This window comes from Crocuta crocuta, unplaced genomic scaffold, assembly GCF_008692635.1.
Source record: "Crocuta crocuta isolate KB4526 unplaced genomic scaffold, BGI_CrCroc_1.0 scaffold359, whole genome shotgun sequence".
In the NCBI taxonomy this organism is placed as follows: Eukaryota; Metazoa; Chordata; class Mammalia; order Carnivora; family Hyaenidae; genus Crocuta; species Crocuta crocuta.
In genome coordinates, this window is record NW_027528877.1 from 1,159,719 (window position 1) to 1,183,762 (window position 24,044).

A 24,044-nucleotide genomic window follows, 5' to 3' on the forward strand; every position below is an offset into this window, starting at 1 on the left:
ACTATAGTTATGTAAAATCACACAAGAACACACCAAATCATTTTTTCTGAGGTTTAATTTTAACTAATGAATTTTAGATGATGAACGTAATGCCAATCCAAATCTTTGCTTATCTGCAATGCGCAAGCTATTTTTTGTAACTTGAAGGTGAAATAGATTCTTTTCACCATGGCAACGTTTTCTCCCTTGTTTATGGTCTTTCTTTCTTTTCTTTCTTTCTTTTTCTTTCCTTTTGTTTTTTTTTGTCATGAGTCCTTTTTCTTCAACAGTTTAACAAGTCACTTCTGGTTTGGCTAAAGAGCAATCCTAGCACAATAATGTTTCAACTTGCAAGGAAGAACACCCTTATTGAGTTGATAGAACTCCACCAGCTGGATTAGATCTGTAAATCTCGTGTGGCCGTCATCCAGAGTGTGGAACAATTCACCATCGTCTTCCACCTACAGGAGGGAAAACAGCAAACTGGTAATAAGGAAGAGATACCCACAGGGCAATCCTATCGTACTGCATACTGTGTCTTTATATACTAAAATGCACAAGTGGATGAAACTAAAGGCTAATGAAAAGAATGTTATGATGCGTTGACTTCTTGTTTGTAGCTTCACTTGTATTTAGAAGAATGTCATCTAATCCTAGGATCCGCAGTTGTGGCTGCACTACTTTCTCTACCTCAAATTCTCCTAACATTCTGTAGTTAGAATAGCCTGACTATTGTGAATCAATAGTGAGAAATCTGCACTATTCAGTGCAAAAGTAAACACAAGATTTTAATGCTCCCATTGACAGAAACTAATTTTCATATCTGAATGTTGTCTACCTAACAGCCTCATCTAGTCTACTAGAAACAAATATTCATATAGTTTCTACCAGTAAACTGATTCTGAAGCAATCAAACATGTGAATGGAATGATTGCTGCTGCTGCTGCTGCTGCTTCTCCTTCACCATCATCTTCTTTGTTGGCAGTTAAGTCTTGTGACATCAAACAATTCATACTCACCCAAGGACAATAAAGTTGGGAAGATACTTCATATGGAATTTGGATAATTCCAAAAAGAGGCCATTCAAAAGGGAACACTAGCAACTTAGCAATCTTATGTAAAACGTTCCTGAAAGTAGACTGAATCTCTATTGCACACTACCTGCTTCTAACATATAAATCACATGCGTATACACATGCAAACACACACACACACACACACACACACACACACACACCATCAATAGAAGCAACAAAAATCCTAAAGCAAAGTGTGCTACCCAGAAGCAGAATTACAGAAAATTTTTAAATGTGCTTAGAATAGTTTAAAGGTTCACCAGTTCTGCAGCACCTGTGTACTAGCCATAATGACTCAAAGCAGAGCTACAAAAACAAAACAGTAGCAAAAAAAACCCCCATGTTTGAGATAAGAAAGGGGAAAGGGTTTAAAAATAATGGTTTTTTAAAGAACCACTAGTACAATTCAGAAAGGATCTTTAGTGGCCTTTTAACAATAGGTGGCATGGGGTCCATGCAATATTGGTAAATCATATTTCATGGAAAAAGGGAAATTTAATTTTTACAATTCCTGTATTTCTTATATTAATTCAGGCTCATAAAACCATTTCTGCCAAACTTAAGTCTAGTCAAAGCACAAGCTCCCCGGTTATATTTAATAAAAGAGCCAAAGAAAACCAAAGTTTCCAAAAGCTTATGCATTAAGATCATCTCTAATATACAAATGTGAAATCACAAATTACTTACTGGTATAATTTGAAAATGCTTTATTTTTTGTCCATGACTCATTGACAGTACGAAAGTTTTGGGGTTACTCTGACTATCCCGTACCAAGAAAACTCTAAAAGAGAGAGAAGGAATTTCATTATGTTTCCACTTTACTCATGTATTCCATAAAAAAATATAGTATTCACACATAACACATCTGTGCAGAGAATGGGGCATTAGCGTATTAGTACTTTAACTTATGGGTTATGTTAGTCCCTGAAAAGAGAAAATTATTTAGATTGAAATCATTTTGAACCCCTCTTCAACAATGATCCTCTTTCTTCTTTGAATTCTGGTTCCTGCTATTACATATACAACAGAAAGTGAGAAATGAATATATTCCAGAAAATCAATCCTGAAATCATTTACTAAATGTTTGAGCAAAATGTTTCAAGTAAGAGAAACATCCAAACAACATATACTTTAATCATGAAGAATGCAGCAGAAAAGCCTCTATAATGTCAGGATAGAAAAACAAGACACGGCCTGATGGCCTAAGAGCAAATGCTGCCAGGCATGGATTCTTATTTACTGGTGATACTGTGCAAAACCAGCTTTGTGTTAATTGTTGGCAAACAGATTGTGCAAACAATCCCCACTGGTGACTCCAATACTAATCTCGTTGGGCCTGGGCAAAGAGGCAGCCGAATTTGAGCCATCACAGATGTCTGATGAGATTATCCATTCCATTTGTACTGTGTGAGATTCCGACATTACATCACTGAGAGATGGGACAAAAGGGAGTTTCACTGGCAAATCAAGCTGTAATTCTTTCCCCATTCCCGAGCGGATCACCGCTACCATCTAGTGGACTGCCTGGCATCATCACATCTTTCAAAAGGATGTACCCCCCACCCAGTGTTTTATTAAAAATTTTAAAAAATATATAGTATCATTCTTTATGCATTTATTTCATAAAATTTATAAAAACTAGGCTCTGAAAGTAGGGAAATTATAATCCTTCAAACAGTTTAATGATTCTTTGTGAATTATTTCTTCGTCTCATCGGATTGTAATTCTGCTGATTGCTCAAATTTATATCTAAAAAGACTGTGCTCCACATAGAGAAGTATATTAAAATCTTCTCTTATTTAGAGTCCAGTGAAATGCTGACTTGCTATTAATAATCTTCCATGTGAAGATGCATTTTTATCCAAATGTCAGTATTAAATCACCTTGAAATCTTGTCATCATCTTAAGCCAACCCTTGAAGATAAAAGACCCCATCAACCACTTGTTAAAATTGATGCTGGTTTCATTTCTCGTCCAAACCTCAATACAACCTCCTTGATTTGTATTGCATTTAAAAAGGGAATTTTGCCAGCATTACAGGAAGTATTTGAAATACTGAGTAATTGGAGAAAAAGATAATTCTTAGCTTGTAAATATTTCATAATACAATTTACATTTCTCTTATATCTTCCATGGTACCCCACTAAAAGATGACATGAGAAACACTTAAGAAGTACTCTTTTCATAGGTTTACACTACTTTAAGCTGTTAAAACTTAGAGAAAATAGGAATGTAAACAGAGAGAAAAAAATAAAACAAGCAGCCAAAATATACAAAAAACAGCTAATATACTCTGCATTAAACTTAAAAATATATATAACATGTAGGATAATGTCATGACACAAACCATACTTTGGAATCCAATTATATGGTCAAATCAGAATGTTGACCCCTCAGAGCAAGTCTGGTTTTAGCTGAGATACAGGTGTTTACACAGAATGGGTAATATTAGTCATCATTAGTTACCTAGTAGAGAATACTACTTAGTTATCTATTCATTTATGCACAAATATAAGCACACATGGCATAATAGGTTTTGTATAGATATTGCTCTGACACAACAGTAACTACCCTAGAGCACAGAGTCACTTCTGTTTTATCATACGCTCAAGTCAAAACTATGTGTATTAACTAATAATTACCAATCATAAGAATGATCACAGTCACTACTGCTCTAAATCAAACCTACCCATCCACAAGTCCTTGCTGAATAATCAATCGCTGGGCTTCATCCCTAGAAATTTTGTGGTGAAACCATGGCTGCGACCGGTGGATGGCTGAAGAAATACAATGGGGTAGGGGAAGGTACAGAGCTCTGTTTGAAATCCTCACAATTTAATTACATACACTTTCCACCACAGCCACTCAGTCCCCTCACCCACATGCACTTCCATCCAGCCATTCAGTCCCAGTGAACAGGCACTGACATACCCATGTTTGTGGCAGAGCTCTGGGAAGAGGCGGTTGGGCTACCATGGGTGGCCAGGCGTAAACATCCTTTTTTCTGCACAAGGAAAGGGAAAACAAATTTCACTTTTCGGGTGAGACAAACACAAATCATAAATATTTTGAAGAATGTGAAGCTATTTGTACCCTCCAAGCGAGTCCTTCTTCAACAGCGACTGAAAGGGCTTCCGTGGGATTTTCTATAACTCTGCTTTTCTGGCCTGAGAAGTCCATTGCTACTAGAGAATTTTCTGATATACTTCTCTGGGAAAAAACACATTTTTTTACCATTAAAATATCTTTATCTTTCAGTGTTTTGCTGGCAATTCGTTTCCACTCTAGAATGTGAATCCAAAGGTGGCTGGCAGGAAATTAAGAAGTTAAAAGTACATATTTAAGATAAAATGGTGCTATAAAATATTTTGGTTAAATAAATTACATAGTTATTTGTTAAGGTCACTGAATTAAATGGTGAGTAAAAAGATTAAAAGCTTTCAAATTTAGCATATCTTTCTCTTAACAGAAACTTATCTCTTCATATTCTCTGGCAAATTCTCTGGTAAAACCCTGTTTCTTGATATTCTCTGAGAACATCAATTTAGAAAGGAGTAACTCTTCCTGTGGCTAAAAGACCCACCACTTTTGAATTAATCTCATTAGAGATAGAGATTTACATATCAACTCTATCTGCTGATAAAACAGCTGTCTTAAAAGGTTCAAGGTAGACAAAAGGTATAACTTAGATTGACTTACATCACTTCTTGAGAAAGAAATAGTACTCATATTTTATAATGGAACAAAATACAATATGTATTTTATAAGCATATCACATCCATGTTTATCTCACTTAGAAAATAAAATTTAGTGAAATAATGACCCCAGTAATTCCATATTAAATTTTCTATGACTGAATGTATGAACATTCTTTCCATCTTGTGAGGATTAACATAGAAAAACAAGAAGAACTGATGTGAAAGGAAGACATCTTCGAAAAAACATAATGTAAATGAATAATAAAGTCTTCCTCTTGCCATTACTTTTTGTTTCCGTATTCTCTGAAGGTGAAAATAAAATATCCCAAACCTGGACTTTATTTCTATTTTTTTGTTTGTTTAGGGCTCTACTCTGCACCCAGCTTTTAAAAAAGTGAGCCATCCCAGTCATGCATCCTAACAAAATGCAATGATCAAATCTCCAGAGTCTCCATCAGTTTGTTAAGAATTCAAACTTTCCCAAGGGGGGAAAAACATTCAAGAATAGCATGGACAATGTTTAACACTGACTCCCCCTCGTTAACAGTGGAGTGAAACAAAAAATGGAGTTCTAATGGTAAAGGAAGAGCCGGTGTGCCTCTGGAGACTTGTGGTGTAAGATCGTTTTATAACTGCACATGGATTCAGACCTTCCTGGCTTCATCTAAAAGACAGAAGTCAAATGTATGCTTGCAAGAAAACCCTGTCCACACAAAACATTGAGGGGCTCACTTATCGCCACACTATACATCTCACTTCATTAGCATTTGCTATTTCCTCTTCCAACCCTGCTGTAGTGGCCCACAACCTTATTACGGTTCATCTTTATTTCTAGAGATCCGGCATGCAATCTTTCGTTTGTTACAGGAGCCTTTGTAACTGACAGCTGCTCTTTCCAGACAGATGCTGTCTCTGTAATCTCTATCTGCTGTCACACCTTACTTTGCCCTTCTCACCCCGTGATCTTCTGTGCCGGGCTGTAGACCAGTCGGATATACTTCTGCTCTGCCGACATTAATGAAAAGCCTCCACCTGCCCAAACCACAGAGTAACTAAGCTCAATCATAATGATAGCCTTATCCTTATAATATCTCTACCTTACGTGCCAAGATGGGCTCTGTAATCACAAGGTCCTGATAACATAAAAATGCTGTTAGTCAAGAAAAATAAACATAACAGCTGTTCTTGTTCTTTTACTTTCTTTTCTTCTTCTTCTTCTTCTTTTTTTTTTTTTTTGCCTATGATAGGATGGAACATAAAACAAGATCCCATGTTCTGTAATTACTTGACCTTAGTAGGGAGTCTAAAATACAAATAAATATTTTCATTTGCTACATTAACTACACTAGAGAAAAAACAGGAATATAGCAAATGTGTTCTACTGAATAGCAGGTGGTGGATGAAAAATTAATAGTTTACCTTTGGTGGACAAAGAAATAGAAGTGAAGCAGAATCTGACTTGAACTCAAAAGGTCATTTTCAGCTCAATTTCTTTCACATAAGAAAGCAATGTTGATAACATTCAGAATCAGAGTATTTCTCAAATATGTGTCCCTTTTTCTAGCTCTTTCTTCTGGTGGAATACAGGGCAAGCCCTGAAAAAGGGTCCATGATTTTAATGACATACCTCTTTTTTCAAGAAAGAAGAGGCCTGGGTACACCTTGGATTATTCAGGCCACACTCTGAGATCAGATCCAGTCACTCCTAGTGATCCTGGGATATAAAATGTTTTTCAGGGAGTATAGGTAGGTGCCAACTAGTAGACACACACTCTGTCACCCCACTTGAAAGATGCTGATAAGCCTGCAGCAGCATCCTTAGCAAGAGAGCACAGAATTCCCTGATACCGTTCTCTCCTTTGCTTCATACAGACTCAAAGGACATCAGAAATGCAACCAATTCCTGAAATTATGCAACTGCCCCCCCCCACCCCCATTTTACACTGCAGGACACCAGTGACTCAACCAAGGTCACACAGGCAGCTCAACATAAAAGCAGTGACAAATAGGCTCTTTCTAGGGTCATTTACGTACCTACCACAGGGTGGTACTCACTTTTCAATGTCTAGCTCAGTGTCAAGAGTGAGGGATAATAAAGACTTGAGTAGACACTAGTTTTCCCTATCTAATCTCTCCAGTCAGGGCCATACTAACAGATCGTCCCTTAAATGAATCCTTTGTCTGTGCTGAAAAGGACCAAATATATTTGGCTCCCTGAATTATCTGCTGCTGATGCTCATTTCAAAGGTTGATAGGGGTGGCTATTATGTGCTATATATAGCTATGATGTTCATTATGGCATGAGCAAATTTTTTTTTCTTATTTCCCTTCTCAAAATGTATCCGTGGAGAAGTTAAGAATAGTGTTCCTTTAAAAATATAACTATACTCAGTTTTCAGTGTTGCTCACTGAAGACAGTGCCTGGGTGAAAACCAACAGAGGCAGGCGAGGGGTACCGACAGTCATTATAGAGGTCACTGATTTTCCATGATAACCTAGAAAGGTGGGATTCTGTATAGATGTTAAAGTAAACACAAATACCTCCCAAAACATCTCAGTTTCCTTTATGTAAGTTAGAGATATAATTCTTAAGTAGAGGTATAATTCTTAAGTGCTATTCTGTCTGATCTTGATAACTGCCATACAGGACAGATAGGTCTTCACTACACAGGCCTCCTACAAAATCCCTATTTCCAACCAGATTCACTCAAGAAGTGTCTTTTCCTATCCATTGTGTTGAATAAGCAAAGTTATACTAACCAAGCTGTCATGTACATATGAATCAGCAACATACCCACTTTCAATGGACAGAGGCAAGAGTAATATCCTGCTTATAATGCGAAAGACCGTGATAAGACTAGAAAATGCTTTGTTTAGGACAATTTTTCCCTGTGATTAACAGGACACTAAGCAACTGCCTTCAAATGCATGGCTGCTATTAACATGCTTATCCTAAAAACTTTAGATTCCGAAAGAAATTTAGAAGGACTTAGAAAAGGATTAAGATCATAAAATCCATTATTCTTTCTATATATGTGGATTGAAAGATGAAGGTAAGTTGACAAACTATAAAAATACTCAAAGCAATTGCTTTTATAAAAATTCATTACACTCCTTAGTTTCTTATTTTAGGGCTTAAAAGGGACCTGATACAAAGATGAAAAGTTACTCTTCCATAACATAAAGCAATGTAACCACAGATAGGAGTTTTTTTTCCATATTAGTCTATCAGACTTAGTAATCAACATTATTTCATGCCTCATTCCTAGAACTGAGCATTTTGCCGGCTACATTACGTGTGGGGAAATGTGCCTTCTTTGGTCACAGGCATGAGGAACAGATTTTTAACCTAAGTGGAAATGCAGCATGTTAGCTGATTTGTAACACAGGCACATACACCCGAATTCCTAATACACTCAATATTAAGGAGCAAGAGCAAAAATAGTGGAACATAAACTTTTAAGTTCAGAAATAAATTTCTCATGTGAATGCACAGTAAATTAAAATTTGGTTCTAAAGAAGGGAAAAGATGTGTCTGGGTGTATCTGCAAGTAAATATTCAAGTTGCATTTAGCATAAATCTGAATGGCAGTGCTAGACTTCATGTAATGCAAGATCTACACTGTGGCTAGCAGTTTCTGGGTTTCCTGAAGAGCAGACCTTAACAATTTTTATTGTTAGAAAGCCAGAATGGCAAAGGAGCTCACCTGTGTCTACTTCATCTTCTAAAATTCCAAACCACTGGCATCTATATACTAGGTTGCGACAATTCCAGAGTTAATATTAAAGTAAATAAATAAACCCACCATAAAAAACAATAATTAAGGAAACATCTATAGTTCCAAGGAAAATATTCTATAAATCATATTAAAATGTAATCCCCAAATGTTATAATGACACAGAATGACTCACATAACTCTTTCAATTTTAATATAACATTATCTATTTTAATTGACTGCTTTGTGGTACTCAGCTGCTGTGATTTGATTACATAGGCTGCAATTGTGTGAAATCCAAGAAGAAATAATTCAATATAACATTATGCTGGACGGTGTCAGAGTTACTTTACTTAACCAAAAGGAAAGAGTGTTAAGTGTACTGTAGTGTATATTTATAATGTAATATAATTGTAAGGGAAGAGAATGTAGATATAAAATATATAGATTAATAAATATGGTCCTTACCATGGGTGATATACTCTGAGAACTGCAGCCACTTCTACCTTGATATGGATGCATGTAATTCTGGTACAGCTGCATGCCATACTGCAGAACAAATAAAAACACATTCCCATCAGTTTTACTATACAGGCAATTGATGAAAAATCAATATGTTAATTATAAATCATCAATATAAAAAATAAAAATTATAAGCTTTCCTTAAAACAAATAGTAAAGCAATAATTTTGAAAGGTAAGTGCCCTACAATGATAAAAAAGATAAAAAGATGAGTGTTTTTTACTAGAACCCACACTTAAGGTCTAGCTCACCAGTATAAAGATCTGAAATTGACATTCTTAGTCATTATTCTTAGCACCCATAGCACCGGAAGCATTGAAGTGGTATATCACCTAGTGATAAGACAGCTCACTTGGAAAGGATGCCAGACTTTATGGAACAAAGACTCCGAAAACCTTACATGCATCTTAAGCAAAATAGGGTAAAATTCATCATAACTCTTTAATAAATGATTGACAAATTATATCGTCTCCCTGGCAATTCCATAAATTTGGCCCTATGTTAAGGATTCTTGGGGCGCCTGGGCGGCTCAGTCGGTTGAGTGACCGACTTAAGCTCAGGTCATGATCTCACCACTCATGGGTTCGAGCCTCGCATCAGGCTCTGTGCTGACAGCTCAGAGCCTGGAGTCTGCTTCTGATTCTGTGTCTCCCTTCCTATCTGTCCCTCCCATGCTCATGCTCTATCTCTCTCTGTTTCTCCATAATAAATAAATGTTAAAAAAATTAAAAAAAAAAAAAAGATTCTTGACACTGCAGCATCCTCTAGTAACAAAACTCTTATCACATTGTTTAATTTCTGGCTTTAAATTTAGGGAAATCAAAATGGTGGGAATCAGGCTGATCTCACACAAAGGGTCACAAAATACAATGTAAATGACAGCAGAAAAGTACCACTATGGTACCTTTATTTTCAGGAGGTGGCACTGTAAGACTCTGCTGCCAGGCTACATGACTAGAAAGAGAGTCTGGTCTGTAAGTGGAATACTAGTTTGAGAAAACATTAAGAATGCTAACTGCCATGACACCTGGGTGGCTCAGTTGGTTAAGCACCCAACTCTTGATTTCGGGTCGGGTCATGATCATAAGGTTCATGGATGCAAGCCCCCAATAGGGCTCTGAGCTGACAGTGCAGAGCCTTCTTGGGATTCTCCGCCTCCCTTTCTCTCTGCCTCTCCCTTTGCTTACACATTCTCTCTCAAAAGTAAATAAATTTAAAAAAAGAAAAAAGTGCTAACTCCCATGGGTTGCCTGGATGGCTCAATCAGTTAAGCGGCTGACTCTTGACCTCAGGGTTCTAAGTTTAAGCCAGTGTTAGGCTCTGCACTGGGTGTAAAGCCTACTTAAAAAAAAAAAAGAGCCTATAAACTGCCATAACCAAATTTATCTTGGGAGGCTCACCATCTGAAGCTAGAAGGTACTTCCCTAAGAGTTAAGCCACTTTCTTTAAAACAAAACAAAGCAAAACCACAATGGCACAGAGAGGCCTTTTTTTCTTTTTTCTTTTTTCTGGCTACCCTCAACAATTCTTTCCATTTCACAGAGCCGCAATGAACTTGAAAATAGGTCTTATATAAAAGATTGAGGAGAAACCCTGGAACCCAATCTCACCCTTAGGATGAATTCCATTTAAACATTCCAACAGAGCTGTTCCTCTACTAAAGACTATTTCCTTAAAAGCAATTCCAGCAAACTGGATATATTTGGTAATTAGGCAGAAATCAGAGGGCGGCTTGGAGAGTCTCTGTTCCCAAGATTTTTCTTTTAACATGAATACAAACCCACATTCATTTAAAATTCTCTATGTTGACTTCTTTATCCAATTATTTCCCAACTTATAAAAATTATTTTTTAATTTACAATTTGATTGACATTAATGGGACCTAATGAAATTTACTTTAAATCAACTGTAAAAAGAAGACAGAGAGCCTAGTTCCTAGTCAAGTTCATTTTGGAGAATATACAATAACCTCTAACCAATACTTTCAAAGGTACATGCATGCTGCTTGGTGGCTCCTTATTTATCAGTAGTGAAAAGCCAGCTATCTACTCATAAGACTGTTTCCTTCAAAGATGGATTGTCCCTGGTACCTGTAGTGTTAGGTAGTTGTTCCTGTGTTATTGGTCTTTAGTAGGTATTTAACTCTGGCCGAGAGGTAGGGCATGAGTCACCTTAACCTGTCCCTGCCCTACAGAGGGGCAGATAAGTGGCCAAAATATGTTAGAAGCTGGCAGAGTTCTAGCTGAAGGGAAGGGAAGAGGACAACATGTGACTAGGCCACTGTACATGAGCAACTCTCAGATTTTCTATGAATCTATATATAACCGGGACTTCTTCAAAGCAAACAGGAGGATCTTCCTCTGATACCATGTGAACAGTTTACACGTGTATATGAGAAGCTAAAGAGAAATAAAAATAGGAGGCCAAATTCTTGGAGGAGGCGCTATCTAGTAAGTAGCATGGAAAGAAAATCAGAGGCCCTTTCAGTCTAGTCAAGATACAGACTCATGTCTCCCTGTGCCTCCAACGACGTCCAATGATAAACTGGAAATACAACAGACAAACCAAAGGAGAAAAATCAAAAGATACCTCTAACACCAGGTAAGTCCAGGTGCACCAGCTGACGACAAGCTCTCAGGGGAAACCAGCTGACTCCCCTATTAGACTACTTCAAATATGTGTGTGCTGCCAAGCCCTGGCTTCCTGTCTCTGGATATGTTAAAGTGTAAAACAGATCATGCCACGTTCCCATTTGAAACTGGTAGTTTATCATTGCCTCTAGGATAAAGGTTCTCAGTGGTGCCTGTCTCCCTCTCTGCCTCATCTGGAAAAGCTTTACCACAATTAAACATACACACACACACACACACACACACACACACACACACACGGGACATATATATAGTAGGCATAATAATGGCCCTGATAGATGTCCACATGGTAATTCCTGGAGCCTGTGAATATGGCAGGTTACTCGGCAAAGAGGCATTAATGTTGCAGATGAAATCAAGGGTGCCAATCAGCTAATGCTGACATTAGGTGATTATTTTGGATTATCTAGGTGGATCCAATATAAGCATAAGGGCCCTTCTAAAGTGGAAGAAGAGGCACAAAAGAGAACCAAGTCATAGCATGAAAAAGTCTTAGCTCAACATTGTTGGTTTTAATAGGAGGGAAAGGGACCATGAGCCAAGGAATCTTGGCGGCCTCTAAAGTCGGGACAGGGTATGAGAAATGGATTTTCCCTCAGTCTCTGGAAGGGAATGCAGGCTCTCCAACACCTTACGTTTAGGCCAGAAAGACCCATTTCAGACTTCCTAAATGACAACAGTGTAGCATAATAAGTTTGTGTTGTTTTAAGCCACTAAAGTGGTCATTTGTTACAGCACCCATAGAAACTAAGACAATGAAGCATCTTTAAAGTGGACATTTGTACCTTGAAAGATGCTTTAAAAAGAATCAAATGAGAAAAAAAAGCAAGGAGAAATCTTCCAGAAGCTAAGCATTCTGTATATGGAAGGATCAAAAAAAGCTTTTTTAATATATTTCATCAATGCTTACACAAACATTTCTTTTTAAATTCTAACATTCATAAGTTTGCCTTAACTTAACTGTGGCATCTTATACTCACTGTGGACCAAGCGACCTATCATTGTCTGAAATGTTTGGTGAGATCAAGAAATCATGTGCTTCAAACCTTGCAAGGGGATGCGACTGGCTAGAAAGACTACCTTTCTAGGTATGGCAGAGCACCTGCCTGGGACCCTCCTCCTCCCTGAAGTTCCTGATGGCACAGAGCTAGATAGTCTGTATGAAATATGGGTGTCCATTCTCTGAGAGAGAAAATGATTCAGGAAAACCAGACTTAGAATATGAAGAAGCTTTACAGATGCCTCCCCTAATTTATTTCAGATAGATAGATAGATAAATGTATATGTACACAAAATTGGTAAATGATGAAAATCGACTTCCGTAAGTCTAAAAAAATATAAAATAACTAGATGAAAATAAAAACCATAAGTGTAATGAAAGCATACCATAATTTTATTGGCAGAATTCTACTTATGCAAAAAATAATGGTGCATCCTAGTAAAATCAGTTGCATATCAGAAAGACTGCTTTAAGGAAGTGGGCTTAAAAAAGAAAAGGAAGTGGGCTTACCATCTGCTTCTGAGTTGGGTGTTTGACCTTGAGATCGAATTAAAGGGAGGAAGCCTTGACTAATAAGGTTGGAAAGCATCTCCTCTACCAGCCTAGCCTGATTTCCAGAGTTCTAATGGAAGGAAAGGGAAAACCAGAGGCCTCAAGGTATTTTCTCTACAGTAACTGTGATGGGTTAAAGGATTCCAAAGAATGCAAGCCTCTTCATCTATAAAATGAGAAGACTGGATGAGGTTATTGGTTCTTAATTAGGCAGACATCAGGAATTCACTCACTAAATTGGAATCCCCAAGTATAGGCTGGGCACACAGGGCTTGCGAATGCTCCTTAGGGGATTCCAATGCACATCCCACTAATTCTTTGGCTGGTTTCCAACACTCCCTAAAGTTTTTTTCTTTTTTACATTTTAAGACAATGAGAGCAACACAGAAGCAATTACTTACCATGAGGGTTTCAAAGAATCAAGACTTCTAAGCTTTGTTGGAACCAAAACCATGAGAGTCATTTAACAGTAGATTATTGAAAAACAAATCTCTTGTAATACTACAAGAGCTAACTACAGTAGCTATCTGCCATAATAGCAAAAGGAAGCAAATTTCATAGTTAATCCAAAAGCTTTCTTTAAGCCATTTAAATGATTTTCCTTCCATACCACTTCACATCCACTAGGATAATTATTTTTTAAAAAAGGAAAACAACAAGTGTTAGTGAAGATGTGGAGAAATTGGAATTCTCATACAGTGCAAGCGGTAAAGGTTAGTCACTGTGGAAAACATTTTGATAATTCTTCAAAAGGTTGAACAGAATTACCATATAACCAGCAATTTCACTCCTCGTTATATACCCTCAAAATTGAAAACAGGTATCCAAACAAATATATTAACACACATGTTCATAGCAGTACTCTTCATAATAATCAAAAGATGCAAACAACCCAAGTATCCATTAATTGATAAATGAGTAAACAAATTGTCTAACATATACTTATGTATCTGTACACACACACACACACACACACACACACACACACAGGAATATTATTCAGCCACAAAAAAGGGAATAGAATATGAACAGGCTATAAGGTGGATGAACTATAATACAGTATGCTAAATAAAAGAGTCAGACACAAAAGGTCATGTATTGTATGACTCCATTTCTATGAAATGTCCAAATAGGTAAATCCTATAGAGACAGGCACAGACATGGATGGTATGGAGGTTCCTTTTGAGATGACAAAAATTTGGAATTAGATAGAGATGGTGATTGCACAATATTCTGAATGAACTAGATGCTGTATTGTTCATATTGTTAATGTGTACACAATTAATAATATGTTCATAATGTTAGCATAGTTAATTAAAAGTTTATTCAGTTAATTTTATGTTATGTGAATTTCACATCAATTAAATAAAACATAAAAATAAAATAAAAGAATAAAGCTTAAAAAATAAAAAAACAAATAAAAAGAAAAAAAGAATAAAAAACAAAGCTTTTCTAAACCTAGTATGACAACTAGTAATTCTGATTCTTCTTATTCTGCCCTTCTTCAAAAGGAAATGGTTGATAATTTATATAATTATGAAGTTAAATTAAATTTACTACCATACAAGTTTTTAAATAAAATATGTTTTCTATACATTCTAAAGGAAATCACTCTATGTCTCTCTTCCCCACATAACCTTTAGGACATTCCTACTCTTTTCAAAATGCTTGTTAACAAACTATGCTTATTTAGGTTATGATCTCTACTTGGCACAAAGTAGATGTTTTCATAGTATATCTATAGTAAAATTTGCATAATAATTTGAAGTAAACTATAAAACAATGTATATACAACACTTAAATGAAATGTAAAATCATCCCACTAAACATACTTTGGTGGGCATATTTTAAAATATATGTCAATGTTGGATTGATGGCAATATGTTAAAAATGCATACTGAGTCATGTATAGAAGTTTTAATCAGTTACACTAGCTGTACATGTAATACTCTTTAAGAGAATAAAATTCAGAGCATTTCTAAACATGGAATACTTACTCCCCACACAAAAGATAAATGTGTTAGCCTCTTCCATTGTACTCTGCAAATATTTATCTTTTAGATAAAAAAATAAAATACATACTTTTGGGTACATGGACTCATAGTGAGTCTTCACATTTTGAAATACAGAGGTTTTGAAACTTTGGCGGCACTCACAGCATTTAATAAAAATTCACACCTGCAGCGAGATTACCTTAAGCAATCTAATCGCGGTCACCCAGCACGTCCTACTCTGCTCTTCTTCTGCACAGAGCATTTTCAGGTCTCGGGGCCCTCCCGCTTTGTTAGGCTAGAAGGCCACAGCACATTGTTTATCGTTAATGCATATCTTGAAGGTAACACCTGTTGAAATAAAAGCCACTAAAATTCTCCTATATATAAGAGAAAGCTGTCTCTTTTTAAAAGAAATTAAAAGAAACTCAAGCTTACCTAAAAGGCTGAGGCTTGCTTTATTCATCTATCAAAATATTAAGCCTGTACCTTAAAGCAGAATCCATAGTTAGTCGGCGCTCCGTGTTTTTTTTTGCCTGCCAGTGACACATAAATATCACTATTGCCAAATTCGCTGAAAAACTGCAAGTGCCGTGGTTCCTTTAAAAAAATATATATGTGACTGTTGAAGTGCATACATATTTTGGCACACTCTATTTTGTGTTTCTATTGTATTGCATAATTTATACCTTGGCAAAAGCTATTCCAAGTAATGTCACGGAAACAAGGGGAAGAAAAATTAAGTTACTATAAAGAACCAGGAGCTTGATACAATATGATTTGAGAAGTGGCCGATTGTTTATAAGTTTAACTTCCAGTATACACCAAAACATTTATCTTCCTATTTAAAAAGTTTTCTCTTTAACTACCATTTTGGGAATCTCAGGGAGAGAAGACAGCAAAGATGGCTTTTGAAAATGTTTTCCTTGTCCAGGTTTCAAATAATGGTGGTTGAACAAAGGCAAGAAGGTTGGTTTGAGCTTCCACAGCAGTTAGAAAAGACAGAAGAGAGAGAGAATGTTTCTTGCTTTGTTCAGAAACGATCACCTCTCCTGCTGGTGTACTGCCTCGCACATCACAGCAAGCAATGAAATGGGGGGCCTGACTACTGTTACGAAAAGAAGGGAGCCTGTACAGATGAGTTCGGGGAAATTACCTGGCAGTGGAATGTGTCTGATTTTCAAGGCAAAGTGGAATCATGAACAGCTATTTCTTCTCTGGGAAATCCATGAGATTTAAAGCTGGTCATGGGAAATCACTGGGTCATATTATTCTGTGACAGGTTAATAACTTGGAGAAGTGCTTAATTCTGGGGTTGAATGCATAATCCAAGCTGACCAAACTGCATTTGTTCTTTAAAATCTTGCTGCTAGGAGTGTGGTCCCAGATCAGCAGCATCTGCATCACCCGGGAGCTTATTAAAAATGGAAAATCTGTGCCCCACCACAGACCTACTGAATCAAAATCTGCATTTTAACAAGACCCCAGGTAATTGATATGCACTGAAATTTGAGAAGCAATGCTCTAAAACAAAGCAAAACAGAAAAGACAGAAAACCCCGAACATTCAGCAGTTTGAGCAATCCATTCAGATCCAAATCCAAAATACTTCCAGTCATTCACCAGCAGGCTATTGCATCCCTGATGATTGGTAGAGCGAGGGTTTCTGTGTATGTCACTGTTCCTCTGTGTGTCACTGTTAGGCGTTTTAATCTAATGAATGACTACAGTTCCCAACTCCATAGGAGAATAAGGCAGAAAAGAAAACTGTTAAAAGAGACCCAGCCTTGCGCCCTTGGCACAAGGGAAGAGGAAGGAGAAAGGTATTCTTACTGTCATGGCCTTTAAAACTATTTTTTGATAGAAACTGATTTGCTAGTAAAATGTCTGATTTCTATGGAGAAAAGATAAAACCATCACCCTCCACTGATACTGTAGAAGTCAATGAAGCTGAGTCATCTGGATGTAAGAAAAAGGCAGCTTAAGAAACCCTCGAAGGCTACAGCAGCATGACGAGTTTCATCTCTTGTCAGATTTTTGCTCCATCACTGACTTAAGAACACAAGCCTGGGTTGGCATGGTTAACAAAGGCTACACGTGCACATGTGTACGCAAGGGAGAGTCGAGGAGGGGCATACTTAGAGGTTTCTCTACACAAAAGTCATAGTCACATCTCCAAGGCCTTGTAGCGGTGCTTAACTAACTCCCATGCAGCCCAGATCTTCAGAAAGTATAATAAATCAAGACCTTCTCACAGAAAAATGATAGGAAATTGTCTCTTTGCCAGGCAGAAATGTCATTAGACATTAGATAACCTGCATAATTTATATCAAGGTCATAATCCTTGAGGTTACCTAATACCTTGAATTTCTTTTCTTGAGGGGAAATTTAAAATCATTTTCATGTACAAAACATCAGCTCATTAGACACAGGCTAGAGAGAAGAATATTATGTACTGATGTACAGCAAAGTCAGACACTATGTTAAAAAGAGCTACAGTCTGGGCTGAGAACAGATGTTTGATGCTTGTGATTTTGCCTGGCCAAGGGAAAGACCATTGCAAGAAAATGCATGGGTCTAGTAGCGGGAATAGGAGCTGTCTTTTATAGAACGGTCAGGCAGGGAAAGGAGATGAAGGCTAAAGTAAAAATATAATGGGCAGTTGATTTTAATGAGAAAGTTGTAGAAGAAACGAGAATTTTGAAATCAAAGAAACATTATCATATCTTCCAGTGATGGTTCACTGGAAGAAGTACAATCAGCATGATTACTGGATTTAGAAGCCACTTTCCTCTGATGCTAAAAGTAAAAAAGTAGGGGCGCCTGCGTGGCCCAGTCAGTTAAGCGACCAACTTCGGCTCAGGTGATGATCTCACGGTTCGTGGGTTCCAGCCCCAGTCGGGCTCTGTGCTGACAGTGTGGAGCCTACTTGGCAATCTCTCTCTCCCTCTGCCTCTCCCCATTCATACTTTCTCTCTCTCTCAAATTAAATGAATAAACTTTAAAAAAAAGATAATCCAGCACATGCTTGTTTAAAAAACATCTTCATATGTAATTTCATACTTAGGAATGAAGGGAAAAAAGCAACCCCACTAAAATTTAGACCAAAGAAAATCCAAAGCCTTACTTACAGAAATGGGTAATTATCCTGACATTATTTATGACAAAAAAATTTGAATAGTTAAAATGTTCAAGAAAAATTAATTGAATGCATCTGTATGATAGGATACTAGTAGTCAAATGGCATACACGTAAAAATAAAATATGTCTGTAAAGGAAGATACTACTAAATTAGTGGAGCCCCATTCCATCACTTAAACTTCAAGGAAATACACACATGTGTGCACGCACTCATGCAAAGAACAACAAAGGAAAACCATGTATGAGTGAAAGCTCAGGAAAGTATGAAAGAGTCAACTATTACTCCTTGTGGCTCCACATCTCCTGTTAGGACAACCACTGGAATATCCGTCTGAGTCATTAAGTGTTTTCTGGGTATTTCCATTTGAATGCTTCACCCTCAACACAATATATCTAGAACTAAGATCATTATCTTACTTCTAAGATAATGTGATAGCAAACTTCCTATTCCTGTTTATTAAATCTTTGCATATTTCTTTATCTCCTTCTTTAAGAACATTTTAAATGCTTCTTCTCCTTTCACATCAATAGGTCAACAAGATCTAGCCATTTGCCATCGAATCTTGTATCCATCCCTTTCTTCCCCCTCCACTGCTCATCATAGGCCTACGTTAGATCTCATCAACTTCACTCTGGATTACTGAATGACTAATTCAGTATTAGATAGTAACTAGAGCATCTGTGTCTCTAGTTAAACTCTCTCTCCCTGTGCCCCCCTCCGTCCTCTGCTTCCTTTGCTCCCTCCCCCTCATTCTTTTTTCTCTCTCTCCCTCTCTGATTTTTAAAGCTCCCTATGGGCATAGTAATCTTACAACTTGAACATCTCACTCTCCTGCTCAAAAATGTTCACTGGCTTCCTATAATGAGTTGAGTGATAGCCACCTCCTCCAAAGATAAGCCCATGTCCCCATCCCAAGAAACTGTGAATAAAACCTGATTTAGAAAAAGCGTCTTTGCAGATGTAATTAAGTTAAGGATTTCAAGATAAGACTATCTCAGATTATCTGGGTGGGTCCTAAATGCAGTGACAGTGTTCTTACAAGACACCAAGAAAGAGGAGAAGGCCTTGTGAGGACAGAGTGAGGCCGCCACAAGCAAATGGGTGCCTGGAGCCATAAGTAACCAAGACAGAAAATCCTACAGAAATTTAAAGGATCACGTAATGAGAGTGAGAAATAAATAATGGATGAGCATTTCCAGCATAAAAGGAAAATAGAAATTTTCAGACTGAATGCATATGTTGAGAATCAAGTAAGATATATCAGAATACATGTGAATGTACCTAGAAATATGGTTGGGGAAATTACTGAACGCCAATGATTATCATAATATTTGAAAAACAGCCTGGAAAAAAACGAGATTACCAACAAAGAATCAATAATGTTGTTTGACAAAAACAGATGCATGAGAACAGAATTAAAATGGTCGCCCATGGGGGCGCCTGGGTGGCTTAGTCGGTTAAGCGTCCGACTTTCGCTTAGGTCATGATCTCGCGGTTGGTGGCTTCGAGCCCCACATCGGGCTCTGTGCTGACTGCCAGCTCAGAGCCTGGAGCCTGTTTCAGTCTGTGACTCCCTCTCTCTCTGACCCTCCCCTGCTCACTCTGTCTCTCTCTCTCTCCTAGAAATAAATTTAAAAAAAAAAAATTTTTTTTAAAATGGTCGCCCATGAAAACTCTCAAAAGTAGTTTTATTTGAAAGATATCAATGCATCGCATAAAACGTTAGCACTCTCAAAACAAGGCATAGTCAACGCTGACTAGACTACACAGAAATAACAGAGAACGCAGTGCTGAGCACTGGGAGAATTACACATAAGAGCGATGGTGTGTGTACGAGCACACAAGTAGGTCTATGTGACTACACAGGTATATATACACACAAACATACAAAGGAACAAATCTATCCCCCCTGATGGTACTATACCTTCCTTTAGGAACCTACAATCTAGCTAAGGAGACAAAACGAACACACACAAAGGAACTAAAGAGCAATTACAGACTCGGCTGAGTATTACTAATTGCATCAACAACAACAGAAGTTCAGAAGTGGGCAAGATCAGCAGTGTAACCTGCGGTGAAAAGAAAAGACGTGCGCTAGGTTGCACCTCAAAATCTGCAACCGAGGATAAGGAAAAAGGGGGTGAATTCAGAGTAGAGAAGAAATGAGCACAGTATGTGGTACCGAAATGAGAGTATCTAGATTCCATCACAGGATATATGTTGCCACTGGTGCGAAACAAAGCTGAATGTCAGTTCCTAAATGGATTACAGCAGAGGCACCAGGATGGCTGGGTCGGTTAAGCCTCCAACTCTTGATATCCGTTCCGTCATCATCTCACAGTTCGTAAGATCAAGCCCTGCTTGATCGGGCTCCCCACTGACAGCGCGGAGCCTGCTTGGGATTCCCTCCCAGTCTCTCTCTGCCTCTCCCCTGCTCATGTTCGGAGTCTCTCTCAATAAATAAATAAACATTTGTAGAAGATAAATAAATTGTAGCAAATATTTGGAATCTATATTTACCAACTCTTGATATCAAGCCGTAAAAAAAGTAAAACCCACTTTAACTTATAACCCATAACATATCACTGACATTTCAATTACCTTTGATGTCCCTTTAGTAGAAAAATATAAACCAGATCTTCTTAGAAGGAAGTAAATCTTTTTCCAGGACTTCTTTCCCTGTTCTTTTGCATGTAAGAAGCCATGGATTTCAGGATATGTGCTTGAACTCAGAAACATCTGGAATAAAAGTTAGACATTCTCATACTATTTTTGAATTAATAATAGTGTGGCCTTACAGTAGTCTTGTTAAAATTTCAAATATAACCATGTAAAATCTAACAGGGTCAATACCACTTGAAATGGCAATATAAATACAACAGAAAATAAATCAGTTTTGATAACCCGAGGCAAGTTCCAAATGAAAATATGTGTACAAAAATAAACAGTCTAAGTGGTCATTACTTAGCCAAACACCAAACTGGTAAGTTATTTAAATGGCCATCTGAAAAGCTACACTTTGTCTAAGAGTTCAGTCCTGATACTTTTCATCCTTTTCTATGGTCCTCCTTGAGAACACATCAACTTCATTACAGTCGAAGTAAAGACTACAATCTTGGATTTCAATTATTCGAATGTTAAGAAAGTTGAGCTGAGTTCACCTCCCTGATGAGGTAAAGCAAACTGCCGTTTCTTTGTCCGCCAAGGTTCTCAGTTGCGGGTGGTTACGACAGGTTGTGTTTTCCAAAGAGAGCTGCAGCACCATCCTCCAGCCCACAGGCTCTGCTGCTAAGTAATCTTGCCCCTGAACCATGAAGAGATGGAGTCCATTTCTCTGCCTCCTTGAATCTGGGCATGGCTTATGACTGCTTTGACCAATGGAATATGGCAGAAGTGATAGTTGGCTAGTTCTAATTCTGGTCCGTAACTAGTCCTTCAGTAGTTAACTCTTGGAAGCTAGCTGTCACATAAGAAATGTGACTACCCAGAGATGGCTCTGCTGTGTGAAGTCCAGTGCAACTAGAAAATCCCTTGAGGATGATACCCATGTGGAGAGAGAGAGAGACAGAGAGAGAGGGAGAGAGAAGCCAAGAAGTACCAGGGACACACAGTGAAAAGCTATCTTTGAAGGGGATCCTCAAGCCTCCAGAGAGTCCATGTGCCTCAGAGATGACCCACTCAGCTAGACCCTTTCCACATTCCTGACCTGCAAAATTGTTGGCAAAATGTGAGTGGGTACTTAAGCCATTAAGGCTTGAAATAGTTTGTTACACAGTAATAATGAACTGAGACAGTAGGCATGTGCTGGTCGGGAAAGCGAGAATGAAAAGGAAGAGCTCTGTATGAGTGGCTATGCTCCGCATCTTTAATAAGACAGTGGAAATGCATTAGCATCTCATTAAAAGAAGAAAACAGAAATCCCTATGAATAAACAAATGCAAAATGGAAAAACTGAAAGAGAAATTACTAGCTAAAATGACATGACATATTTTAAAAGGCTACTCTGGGAAATGCTGAGAATAGATATGTATGTTTTTAAGTAAATTATTAAATTTTTTTAATTTAATGAGCCACAGTTATTAATTAATTGACATGCAAAACGGGCAAGTAGGTTTTTTAGTTTGAGTGCTTTCCAAGTTATTAAACCAAACCAATTAAATTTTAAAAAGGGAGTCACAGAGGTCATACTAGAAAAAGAAGAAACGTTTTAAAAAGTGGAAACATTGCCTCAGTGGAGAGAAAAGGTCAGAGGCACATGCAGGACTATCTGATTCCAAAGCTATGATTTTTCTTGTTTTTATAACTTCACATTAAAGTAATATAACTATATTATAGGAGAATTGGGGAAAGGAGGTGGAATAAAAACGCCAGTCCACCACCCTGTACCCTAACCCAGTAGGGAGCACTGAGAGGGCCTGAGAGCGGGGACCCTCACGCACAGCTGCTGGGCCGCTGCCACTCATCCTGATACCCTGATGGGGCATCTGTGAAACCCAGTAGCATATAAGGAGCTTTCAGGAAAATCTCTTGAGACTAATCACATTTCTAAAATATTGTGAAGAGTGAAAATGAAATATAGCCTATTAAAAGCAAATAGAAAACAGATCTGTACCACCCATAATAGCTACCAATATATTTAAATACCAGTATAATACTTAAAGTAGTATCTATTTTGGAAACATTAAAAGTTGTCGTCTTTAACGGTCAGAAAACATTGAGTAGGTCGGAAGATATTCGGGGGCTTAGTTCAAACAGTAACCACAATAAACATTGCTCAACATTAACCTGTTAACAACGACAGAGCTTTGGATGTGAAATCTACCAATCTATAAAAAAACCAAATAACTGAAATCATTCTTTCATTGTATTGAAAATATCTTCTAAATATGATCTCATAAAGTCATTGCCAGTTTGGAGGAAATGAGCCCAACAGATACAAAACTAAGGAGACTTTTAATTAATTAAGTAGCATTCTTAACTCAGCTAAGACATTTCAGAATTCTGTTCAGGTATCCAATACAGCTATGACACATGTCAGTGTATGGACTATACATTTTTTTATATCTGTTTTTTCCCTTTCACTTAATTGATGAATATTTTATCACAAATAGGATTGAAAATGTTTATTATAAAAGTCAATACTAAATATCTGTCAGTTAAATGTCTACACTTTACTGGGTATTTGATTTTTCAAAAAGACTGACATAATCTTTAAATACATCCTAGAACAAAATTCTGCCAATTTCCTTTCATGATACACATTTTTTAAGCACTTAACATCCTTTTACAATTGGCTGAAACTGGGAAGAATAATAGTGTTAGGAGGCTTTCCTGATTTAGGGAATTCTTTATTCAAGTTTTGTTCTTTTCTTTCCTATTCTCTCTTTTCAGTTTAGTTTCACCTCCAGCAAAAATTAATCAGTCAAGGTATACCATTTCAAAATCTAGGCATGTATAACTATGGACCTTAAAGTTTCCCTTTATTATGCTGTTACTTACATACTTTAATGGGAATATATTTTACCTGCAAAATCTGTGTGGGGGATATTTCACCATTGGTTTCAGTTGCAAAAGACACCATATGCTCTGGAAAAAAATACTGATGGAAAGATACAGGTTACATTATCTCAAAAGCCATGCTAGAAAAGATTCAATATGACCAATATAGTAAGCTAGAGCAAAAGCTCCTTACATCACTGTGTTGATAATTCACCTAAC

At 37.3% G+C, this 24,044-nt stretch overlaps 1 protein-coding gene across 2 annotated transcripts in view; it reads right to left on the bottom strand.

Moving 5' to 3' along the window:
* Positions 1-230: 230 nt before the first annotated feature.
* GRB14 (growth factor receptor bound protein 14) overlaps positions 231-24,044 on the bottom strand; it is a 115,940-nt gene continuing 92,126 nt past the window's right edge. For both annotated transcript variants that reach the window (XM_077756761.1, XM_077756760.1), the window contains 10 exons: positions 23,851-23,925; positions 20,928-21,065; positions 15,675-15,785; positions 15,388-15,483; positions 8,938-9,018; positions 4,149-4,265; positions 3,987-4,059; positions 3,745-3,832; positions 1,743-1,836; positions 231-440 (listed from right to left, as the gene is read on the bottom strand). In XM_077756761.1, coding sequence (XP_077612887.1) covers positions 294-440; positions 1,743-1,836; positions 3,745-3,832; positions 3,987-4,059; positions 4,149-4,265; positions 8,938-9,018; positions 15,388-15,483; positions 15,675-15,785; positions 20,928-21,065; positions 23,851-23,925 — 1,020 coding nt within the window. In that variant the 3' untranslated portion in view covers positions 231-293. The remainder of the gene's footprint in view (positions 441-1,742; positions 1,837-3,744; positions 3,833-3,986; positions 4,060-4,148; positions 4,266-8,937; positions 9,019-15,387; positions 15,484-15,674; positions 15,786-20,927; positions 21,066-23,850; positions 23,926-24,044) is intronic.